This window comes from Apis laboriosa, unplaced genomic scaffold (genome assembly GCF_014066325.1).
Source record: "Apis laboriosa isolate Shangri-la unplaced genomic scaffold, ASM1406632v1 scaffold40_cov151, whole genome shotgun sequence".
NCBI classification, from domain to species: Eukaryota; Metazoa; Arthropoda; class Insecta; order Hymenoptera; family Apidae; genus Apis; species Apis laboriosa.
Genome location: NW_025223180.1, coordinates 1,711,865 through 1,723,864, shown reverse-complemented (window position 1 = coordinate 1,723,864; position 12,000 = coordinate 1,711,865). Strand labels below are relative to the sequence as shown.

Genomic DNA, 12,000 nt, shown 5'->3' with positions numbered 1-12,000 from the left:
ATTCTACTAAATTTCTAAATTTCCACTATATGTATACACATATATAAAACGTACAATTCAGATAATATTCGAATAATTTTTATCGAATATTATCAAGATAAAACTCTGCTTTACTCTCGATAAAACGATACTCAATTTTCTTCTAAATACACGTTTACTTTAATCGATGCGATTTTATCGAGAACGCAGCAGCCAAGTTGGCACAACTTGTTAGCATAACGACGTTCCCCGCAATATCGTGTACACTGTGTTGAACTCGTAATACATCTCGTCTCGTCTCGTCTCGTCTCGTCAAAATGGTTTCGCTGGTATTTCTCAACTGCTCTCGCGGCAACTTGGCATGAGAGCGCTTCGCTAATTGTGACGCGGTGTTAACGAATTAATGGATGCTTTATCACTTATCGTATTTTCGCATAAATGATACACGTTTTCCTTCCGCGTTATTAAACCCGCGCCATTAACGCATTTGTTTAAAAGTGCAACGTGGATCGAACGATCACGGACATCAATTTTTCAAGTCGTCGTGATCATTTTTGAAAGAGAGGGAAAAAAAAAGGGAAGGGAGAGGATATAAAGGTTCGCGTCGACAGACAAGAGGAAAGGAGTGAAAAATAAAACGTTGGAGTTTCGTTCGATCGCTATCTTTCTTTTTTTTCTTTCTTTTTCTTTCTTTTTTTTTATTTTTTTTTTTCTACCTTTAACCGATTCGTCGCCATCGCGTATTCCGTATAATGCTTCAATCAACTGTCCCGGTTTTTATCGCTGGTTTCATTTTTTCCCCCTTTTTTCAGAACAGAACAGACTGAATATCTTCTATTTTATATCCCCCACGTCGAGCACGAATGTCAAACGAAAAACCGTGTAACACGAAGATTGCAAAGAATTTGATACCTTTGTCCGTTGAAATATCACATCTCACACCCTTCCACACCATCCATACCACGCGATATAATAATAATAAATTTCTGAAGGGATAATATTCGATTTAAGTTATTTTTCTCCTCGATAAATCCTTCCCTCTCCCCGATTACTTTGTTTCGCGGGGAATGGAGGAGGGGGAGGAGGAATAAACGGCGGAAAACTTTTCTAATTAAAAACGGAACTGCTCCGCTAAAAGTTTGAACCGAAGTATATCCGACTTTGCAACAACGAAAGATGGTCCAGATAAGGAAAAAAGAAAGAAAAGGAAAGGAAAAACGATAGGAGCTGTGAATAGAAATCTCAAATTTTTTTTTTTCGAAATCGAGAACGATCAGAATGGGCCACGTTTGACAAATCTCCGCGACTTTTTCTCCCGTTAAATATATATATAAAAAAAAAAAAATTATCGGAAACTTGGTTATTATTCGACGTCATAAATCAGCTCGATATTCGCGCAACTTTTTTTTTTTTTTTTTTACGAGTTTTTTAAACTTGGTAAACGTAAAACAAAACGTGTCAAAAAGTAAGAAAGAATTTTAAACGCCCGAAGAAAAATTTACATATTTTTTTTTTCCTCCCCTCCCCTTTTCTCGCTCGATATCTTTTCCAAAAATTCGAATTAGAAGAGAGCGCTCGAGAAGAGGAAGAAAATCGATCGCGAAGCAGGAACCGGGTGAAAGAGATTTTACCGTAAGACCGTAATTTAATGCGCGGTACGAACAAGATCATCGACTTAGGGAGTCTGTTTACGAGGGATTAAGAGAAAGCGTTGCTTAACGACGAACAATCCTCGACAAACACGGCGAGAACTTCCCCTCCCCCCTTCGATCGCGCGCGAAAAAAAAAACGCATTTTTCAATTTCCTCGCGTTTCATTTCCAATCTTCTCTTTCGAAAAGTTTGCCCCTCCGGGATTAAAATCAACGACTCTTCTCAAGGAGGGAAGAGGGATCATCAAAAAAATATTCCAAGAGTTTCTCACTTACCGATTAAAAACTTTTTTCCAATCTTCCTCCCTCCTCGTAATAATCCCGCCGTTTCTTCTCTCTGGCTAAACGTCGAAAAAGTTGGCGCGAATTATGAATATTACGATTTCTCGACAATCAGCGCTCGGCGATTTTTCTCACTCTCTCTCTCTCTCTTTTTCTTTCTCCATCTCGTCTTTTTTTTTTTTTCTTTTCTTTTCCTCTCTTCGTCAACCACGCTCAACTACTCCGCTCTTTCTCCGCGTGGACGTATTCAAATCGGGCGTATCGATTGCTCCGAACCTCGACCAAGCAGGTCGAGCAGAAACCACGCGAAACGCCCTGTTTCACTTAATTCAGCGCTTTTCGAGCATGAACCTCCTCCCCCCACTCCCGCTTAAGCCACTCGATCTTCCACTATTCCAGTAAGGATGGTCGTTTCGCGAGCTGCAGATTCGTTCGAGAAGCAGATTAATTAGGATTTTACGAAAGAGCGGAGGAGATAAAGAGTGCAAGTTCTTTTTTTTCTTTTTTTTCTTTTCCTTTGGCTCGCCGTTTCTCCTTCTTATAATGTATTTTATATATTTCGTGATGAACGAAATTGGAGATCGTAATCGCGATATCGAGTGCAATCGAGGAAAAATGCTCGTTCGTTGTTTAAGGTTGATGGTTGAGACTGTAACTTTTCGTTTAATTTTTTATTATAAATACGATAGGTACACGTTTGATCCACGTTATCATGGTGGAAATTGGAATTAGTTTGATGTATTTATAGTATATATGAATCCATTGCACAGGGATTAAACCCATGCACCAGCTTATATAAGAAAATAAGAAAAGAATGTTAAATCGTAAATATTAAATCTGCAAATATAAAAAGTTATAATAAAAATATGAAATCTAAAGTTCATAGAGAGTTCGTTACATCGAAACGCAATTAATAAGACAATAGTATTTATACAGTGTGTTTCTTCATGTTTACTACTTGAAATTTAGAGATTTATATCTATGAGGAAAGCGATTGTGTATCGTTCAAATCGGTCAATTCAAGCGGCTAATAGAAAGAACTAATACAAAACAAGATAATAGAATGGTAAACTTCTTTTCTTTAATGTAATAAAACGTTATTTGCAGACTTGTGCTTATACAACATTCTTTTCTTATTTTCACTCGTAGAGATATTAATGAATAAATTTCGAGACGATTTGATTAAAATAAAGAATATGCAATAAGAAAGAATACATTTAATAAAGGAAATAAGGATAAGCTGTGTTACGTACATGCGAATCGTGCCGATGCCTTTCCTCTACTGAGCTCGCTGTGTCGCGTTCGAAACAAACGGAACAGAACGAAAACACCGATCGCGTCCAATGACGCCCGATTCGCGCATAAATATACAAGATACGTGTCGCGCCTTTACGTATACGTAAACTCAACGATAGTAATATAATTTGATTGTGTATAATAATAATTTTAATATATATATATATATATATATTATAAATAATTTTAACGTTGAGATGATAATTTTATTGTAATTTACTGAAATTTTTCGTATTTGAAAATTAATGCTTTAAAATGGATTTCGAATATTTCGAATAATCGAGAGAAAAAAAAAAGAAAATATTTTTAATAGTTCATTTTCCATTATCGATCCCATTTTTTGAATCTCGTACGAAATTCAGGTATGGAAGAATTTCGATATAAAAAAGAAATGTTTGAAACGATTTGTTTTTTTTTCTGATGTGAATTATGCTTTGAACGAATAATCAATAATCGAGAGAAAAAGAAAAAGAAAATGTTTTTAATAGTTCATTTCCCTTCATCGATCCCATTTTTTGAATCTCGTACGAAATTCAGGTATGAAAGAATTTCGATATAAAAAAGAAATGTTTGAAACGATTTGTTTTTTTTTTTGATGTGAATTATGCTTTGAACGAATAATGAAGAGACCAATAATCGAGAGAAAAAGAAAAAGAAAATGTTTTTAATAGTTCATTTCCCTTCATCGATCCGATTTTTTGAATCTCGTACGAAATTTAAATATAGGAAAAATAATTTCGATATAAAAAGAAATGATTTGAAACGATTTGTCTTTCTTCATAAAGTCTCATCGCATTAAACAGAAACAGCGATCGCGTCCAATAATCGCAATAAAAATTTGCAATAATAAATATTCAAGATACGAGTTTTTACATATATATAAATTCAACAATACTGATGTAATTTGATCCTATATAATAATTTCAATATTGAGACGACAATTTTACCGTGAAATTTCTCGTATCGTATTTCAAAAATTAGTATTTTGAACGAATGGACGAATAATCGAGAGAGAAAGAAAAAAGAAAATGTTTTTAATAGTTCATTTCCCTTCATCGATCCGATTTTTTGAATCTCGTACGAAATTCAAGTATAGGAAAAATAATTTCGATATAAAAAGGAATGATTTGAAACGATTTTTCTTTAAAAGTCTCCTTTCTCGTCTCATTAAAACACCAGCTACGTAGCTGCGTCTTTTGCATGGATTTGACTTCGTACAATCACGTAATAATTCCTCGTCTTTGGCTACAGATAGATAACGCCGAACGTGACTCGTTCTTCGATGATTCGTTCCTTTTCCCAACTCGTTCCAATCATTTCCTCTCCAAACACCGCGAACGTGACTTTTCCCGTTCCAATGATTCTTTAACTTAAGCGTGTTTCAATCGACAAATCTAAGAAAAACAAATTTAACTCGAAAAATCTAATTATATATTTGTTTAAGAAGATTAAAGCAATCCATCTTCCCATTTGGTCAAACTCGATTAAACTCAAGTAGTGAGAAACCAAAATGCACCTTCGTTCAAATAATTTCGAATCGTTCTCCCGCCGAATCGATCGATTCACATGCTGTATTAATTATTGAAACCGAGGCGAAAAAAAAAACCGAATTTAGCAACGCGCCTACGTTCGATTCGAAATTAATAAAACGTATTAACACGTGAATTTTAAACCTATAATAAAATATTATTACGAAATTATTATATATTCCTCCATATATATATATATACGACTCAACGCGAATAATCATCAAAAGTCACATCCCCATTTATATAAACATATACCTTTTTGCAAAAAAGAGTTTCACTCTAATTTTGTTTCCTCTTCTCTAATTTTGAAGAAATAAAATTTTCTCAATAATTAATAAACATCGAATAATTGTGTTCCTCCCTCCATTACTCCCTTTTTCTCTTTTACGTTTACGTTTTTTCCATTTCAGAACCACGTTTCTTACATTATTTCCTTCATCCATGTATGTAGCAATGCGGGATAAAAATGAACGAGCGACACTTTGATTTCAGGCCGGATATAAACGCCATAAAGGGATTGGCATCTTCGGCCTCCTCGGCCGCGACAAAAGTCGCCCCTCCGTCGGCTGTGAACAGGGTCGCGGCCGAGGATCGTGAATTGGCACGGCAAGGAAGCCTCGTCGACGGGGAAAGTATCAAGATCGTTATCCATCACGCGGACAATGACATGAGTGAGTAGAAGGCCTCTTAAAATCTTTTCCTCGCCTTAATAATAAGGCGACCATTCGCGATTTTCAATAATTTTCTTTTTTTCGTGTTTTTTTTTTTTTTTTTGTAGTTTAAAGAATCTTTTTTTAATCAAATTTCGATACGTTGACACGATAAGATAAGAGAGATAAGAATCTGAAATGAAACGCTTGTTGTCAATAATTACAGTTTATACGAAAATTATAAATTATTAGCAGTCGATTAAACTGTACATCGATGTTCGATTCGTTTTAGAGTTTAATGATATTTAGTGGTCAGTTAGGTTTAACTACATCATTTAAATTATCCAATCTAAACTAATGGAAATTATTTAAAAATTAATGGACAAGGGAAGAATAGCTTTCTTCCATGGCTTTGATATTTATATTAGTATATTGAAACAACTTAGACGAACCAATCTATTAATAACAAATTAAATACTTATAATAAAAATATTTAGAATATAAATTAATGTATAATATAATAATATAATAACTCATGATGGAAAATTATTATTAAAACGCTAAGAATTGCGAGTAGATCCTCCCTAATTTTTTGGGCGACAGACATTAACGGAATCCTCGTGTCGAAGAGGATACTTGTTGAGGAAGACACTTTCGTTGCTTTATTCGCGCCTGGGGCGAGGTTTGTTATTCGAGATAACAAAGACAACTCGGCGATATCTGTCTCGAGGCGATCCTCGAACATCTTTTCGCAAAGTTTTTGCAGTGGTGAAATGGTCTGATGAAACTGAAATCGAGGATGTAATACACCGATATCGAGGGATTGGGGACGGTTAAGTGCAAGGGGGGAGGGTTTAAAAGGAAGGAAGGAAGGAAGGAAGAACAAGGTGTAATCGAATATTCAAATTTTGAATCTGGGTCGTTGAAGTTTCTTCCACGAGAGGGGGAGAGTTGTTACTCTGTCGATGTAATTAGAGAGGCGGATAACGTGATAATAAAGTTTCTCCTCCCGATGCGGTATCTCTGTATCGGATCCTTTTAAAAATTCATAACTTCATTTCGTAATACCTTTGACTGTTTACTCGAACCCTCTTTGCATCTCCCTCTCAAAATAATTTTCACCTGTCTTTCAATTTAGTTTAGTTTCGCCCCCTTCTTTTCTTTCTCTTTTTTTTTTTTTTTTTTTATTTTCGTTGTTACACTACCAAGCATTAATAATACCAGTAAAGACGCATTATTCTTAGAGTTTTAAGGGATATAATGGTTTTTACGTGATTTAATAATAAAAAAGAAACGTCGTTAATTTTATATATAAAATATCGGGAGAATGCGAAAAAAAGTGAATGGAAAATGTGATTCAAATATCAGATCTAAATATCTCTCCCATGAAGAAAATGGAAAATGCTTGTTGTTGGTAATTAAATTCTATTTAATTACAAAATCGGAAATTAAATAACTCGGTGGACAATGTGAAGAAAGGGCAAATTTTTGAAATTCTGTAAAAAATTCTGAGAAAAAAGTATTCTCTCATTGTTAAACGCGTTATACAACGTTAAATGAGGAATAATCCGTAAAACTAACGCTTCTTACGAATATAAAAAGTGGCTTTGTGAAGATTGAGAATGATATTCGAGAAAAAAAATGTTTGAAAGCGAACATCTTTAAAAACCTTCGCTGCACTTTGTGTGTAAAAATTAATGAAACTGAAAGAAAGTGAAAAAAAGAAAAAAAAAAAAAAAAGAAGAAGAAAAAGAGTTTTGAGCAAAAATATTAAAATAATGAAGCGTATGAGAAGCATAAAGGCCTCAAATGGTAACGATGGAAAGAAATTCTGACAAAAAGTTAACGCCACCTGTTTTGCGCCATTTTTCACCGCCTTTTTCCTCCCTGAAAATTCAAAATGAAATAAATTACACGCCCATTTTTAACGTTGCTTACATTCCACGTACATTTTTTCCGATTTGAAAATATTACGTAGTTTTGTTGAAACTATTGTTTCACGACTACAATGCTATGTATATATATATATATATTTTTTTTAAACACAAAAAGATACAGAAAAAAAAACAGAAAAAATATATATTCTATATAGCAAGTTGGAAAAACAACGTATGTTATTATTCTTTACGATAAGTATATCGTAGAAGGGCTAAAAGCAGGGAGAATCTATTTTCCCTCTAAACTTTTATCGGACATCTTTCGACAGAATAAAAATATCCGTGGTGGGAATTTGATCGAAGAAAAAACAAAGAACAAGGTGGACAAGAGATAAAGAAAGATGAAGGTTATCCCGAAAGATAAAACTGATTATTTTCGACGCAATTTCCCACGGATTTAGTATATGACGTATATGAAATTTTACAGATTCCTGGCAAAAAAGGATACGAGAAGCTTTGCCACCGTCCTTTCCCTGTGTCTAAGAAACTTCAATTACACCTTTCGAAAAGAAAAATTTCCGTTAGATACGAGTCTCTGATCCGATAATATAATAATCTTTCTAAAAGATTTCAATCGATTTCAATCGAACTCGAGAAAAAAGGAATAAGAATATTTCGTAACAGACACGATTCTCGATAAAAATAATAATTCTCTCGCAATCTCGAAACATGCACTGTTTCCAAAATCTTATTATCGATCTTACAATAGATTTTCATTCCATCTCTCGAGAAAAAACGTCCAACGCTTGTAAAAAAAAAAGGCTAAGATATATCAAATCACTTTCTGCGAGAACGGACATCGATCGGAAGTAGAATTTCGGGTATAAACGAAATCATCTTTACGCTACATTGAGCGGAAGTTACGCGTCTGTATTGTACGAAAGAAAGTACGATAATCTCGTTCCATTCCTGTCTTTTGTTGAAAAAGATATATATACCTTAACCTTCTATTAAAGAAAAAAATGTATATCAAATACACTTTGTCGTTTATTGCAGCGCCCTGGGTGAACGCGAAGAGGAGAATAAAACTGAGAAGAGATCCGAGTTTGGATAAAGGGCATAGAAGTAAGTACGTTAGTATTTTTGAAAAATTAATTTTGAGGTTAATTCTCAAAGGCGAAGGAGATTCTTTTTCCACCGTTCTCAAAATATTCTGCGAGCATTTAATGTACGCGCGGATATTCTTTTTTCATTCCTCGAGCGAAAATTGGAAAAATTATTTCGAATCGCGAGAAGAGCGCGTGGATAATTGAGAAGAGACGCGGTGAAACCGGGCGGACACGCGGGATAAAACGATGGTTCGTAAAGAGGTTAATAAAGGGGGAAAGCAATGAAAACAGTTACGCGCAGCGCCGGCAGGGTGTGCGCGTGACGTTTAATTACTCGTTGCTCTTTCTGAATAGGTTTGCTCACTTTTCACTCCTCTCGAGATGCGCGATGAATTGGTCGGCGCATCGAATCCTGGTCGGAAAATCGAACATCGGACACGGAGCGAAAGAACGAATTATTACCACGTGAGGATTAAAATTAAAATTATCCTTTGTACAGGATACGACAGTGTACGTAAAACCGATGAATCACGCGGTTTAATTCGAACGCGAGGATACGAAACGCGTTAAAATGATCGATTCGCGTTCGGGGAAATTCGTTACAATTTGGGAACAGTGGAGAGTTTATCGTAACAGAGATTGTTCGAGGTTATAATTTGATGGAGGACGTACATCAAAGATACGTACTTCCATTTTCGATACTTTTGAATTTCCAAAAGTTAGAAGAATCTTTTTCTTGTAAGGTGAGATTTAGAGTAATGGAGAGAAAGAAGAAACGTTTGAAAATTTACACTACGTTTAATCGCATTAAATATTTATTGCAGAAAATTTGTAAAAGTTGTTCGAGTTGAAAAATTCCAAGTTCGATATTTAATTGATTACCTTTAATGATTCAGCAGGCTGGATTGAAATGAAAAGTGCTTACACAGCGCTTTCCAAACGATTTAAGAAATTTATTTGTGATTTATTACAACGTTACATCGTTAATATATATCGTTAAATGAAAATAAAGTATATTCATTGAATCGAACAATGAACGTTTTATATTTGATATATCGTGCACAAAAGTCTAGTTCCAAGTACAATGTTTAAATCCGTCTTATTTTCTACGTATATATTTTCCTCTTTATACATTTTGTATTTACATTCTGCGGCTAAAAACCCATATGGATATATTTGCGAGAAGCAAATTGTTATCAAATATTCCATTTCAAGAGTACAGAAAGATAAAAATCTTTTTTCCATATATTATATATATATGTATGAGACATTGTATAAAGTTTAATTTAATATGTTGAAGTTCCTACGATTCTTTGATTCGTTTAATTGTCAAAATATTCGGATAATCAACATTCGTAATAAAATCTAATCCCATGAAAATTAACACGACGTCTTTACCCTTCCAGAAAGAAAAAGATAGATAGATAGCGCGAGCGTAATTAAACTTGTTAATTATATGTTGGCCGACAGTTTACACGTGTTCTCAGGATTGCTTAAAAATTGAAAGAGCTGGATGCTGTTTCAGAAATTAGATTGCCAATCTTTATCTGCTTTCACGGTTACAATTAATCTCGTAACGCTTGCTTTTGAATTAAATTAATCGTTTCTAAGGTAAAAATCTCGAGAAAAAGTTCTATTCCATCGAATTCTGGCCCAACACGCTTTTAAACACTTCTCTACATCTCCTTTTCGTCCCTATCTTAATACTCTTTCCTCCCTTCCCTTTATTAACCCACGTAAATAAATAGACTTTGACGGTATTCGAATGAAAGATCATAATTTCTTTCAAGGAATCCTTTCAAATTCAATTTTCTCACTTCTCCTCGCTGATCTCACCGAATCTGTTCAATAACGATTTTCTTTTGTGAAAATTCTTTTCTTGTGCCGCTTGCGAGGAGGCCATGATCCTTTTCAAACCTATATTATTCCCTTTGTTTATTATTATTTATTAGAAAATATTATATTTGTAGAAAAATATGGTTTCAGTTAGTTTCCTTCGTCCCTCATCAAACAGATTTACAGGTGGCAGAGTTCAATCGTCATCGAGTTGAAAATTCTGTTCAAATTATTAAAATTTAATCAACGATGATTAAAAAATCCGTTTCATTATCTATCGATTTGGATCGCTTTTCCTTCGTTCCATCTCGTATCATCTCGACAAATAATCATCTTTGTTATCCGTTCGAGCTGGCAGCGCTCGTTGAACGAATTAATGCGATTGGCGGAGAGAAAGGGCAGAGGGAAATTCGATTTGCCTTACGGGGGAATCTGGGTGGCAAATTTTCGAGGGCCGCCATCAGGATCCATCTCATGGACGAACGTTAACAAGATGGAGGCTGGCTCGAGTATTTATCGAAAATCCCGTAGAGAAACGGGCAACCGATCAGATAATTACGCTGCAACGTCATTACCAGAACAAGCCTGCGGCTCCCAGACCTTATCGTAGGCCCGGTATTCCCACCCTGTTAATTAAGCCTGAATGACGGCCCTTGATTGGCGTTCTCGCGTCGACGCCCATCAAAACTGGTCAATTCTCTATCTTTCTCTGTCTGCTCACGAGCAATCTCAATTCTTCTTTTATTTTTCCTATTTGCCTCTCTCTTTTTGTTTGCATACGAATAACAAATCTTCCAACTTGCCTTTCTTCATTATAAATCTGCCATTTCCCCTCTTTTCGATTCGTCAACTTTCCTATTTTTTCTTCTATTTTCGTATTCGAATAACAAACCTTCTAACTTGTCTTTCTTCATTATCCGCTATTTCCCCCTTTTTCGTCAACTTTCCTACTCTTTCTACTTTCTATTTTCGTCTCTCTCTATACAAATCCTTCAACTTGCTATTCTTTCCTCGTTCAAGATACACATTTTCCCTCTTCTTTTCGATTCGTCAACTTTTCTACTTTTTCTTCTTTTCTTATTTTTCCTATTTATTTCTTTCTCTATACGAATAACAAATCTTCAATATTCTTTTTTTCTTTCTTACTTTTTCTTCTATTTTTCCCTTTCCTTTCCCCTTCTATGCTCGCACGACACAAACAAACAAATGAATCCTCCAACTTGCTCTCCTTCCTTCGTTCGGATCACAGATCCGCCATTTTCCCTTCCCCCCTTTCCGACTCGTCACGGAATTATGACGTATTATGATCCATCTCGTTTTCACGAACGAAGAGGAACAGGTCGGGATGGATGATGAAACGAGGGGTGTTCGAAGTGAAATTTCCGCGAGATGCTCGAAGATTAACGATTCTGATTAGAGGAGGTTGGCTCTTTCGTTCTCGCGAATAGAGGACGCGTTAATCCCGCCATTACTAACTAGAACGCTAGAAACATCGAATGGATATACCTGTTGCTATACACGCGTGCGTGCGGGCTTCATTAGCCGTGACGTTGGTATTAAATTAGTTCGGTGTTAATCGCACGCTTTACTTCGTTACTACGGACATCCGTCAAGAGGAATATTCATTGTTTGCCTTCCCTCTCTCGTCTAACCACGTGTAATCTGAGTTGACTGAGATAAAACCGCGACCGCGAGTTCACTTCGGGATAATTCGTGGAAATTGACCGAACAAATTAACGAAATCCATTTCGACTTTTTTCGTTATTTGTTATTCCGTTTTTTTTTTTTTTT

General features: G+C 35.2%; 1 protein-coding gene across 5 annotated transcripts in view; it reads left to right on the top strand.

The window, feature by feature from the left end:
• LOC122715753 (regulating synaptic membrane exocytosis protein 1) overlaps positions 1 to 12,000 on the top strand; it is a 134,791-nt gene that overhangs the window by 91,483 nt on the left and 31,308 nt on the right. For all 5 annotated transcript variants that reach the window (XR_006346901.1, XM_043938182.1, XM_043938183.1 and 2 more), the window contains exons 11-12: positions 5,230 to 5,408; positions 8,321 to 8,389. Coding sequence is in view for 4 of the 5 variants with exons in the window: in XM_043938182.1 (XP_043794117.1) it covers positions 5,230 to 5,408; positions 8,321 to 8,389 (248 nt within the window). In the remaining variant the exon portion in view is untranslated. The remainder of the gene's footprint in view (positions 1 to 5,229; positions 5,409 to 8,320; positions 8,390 to 12,000) is intronic.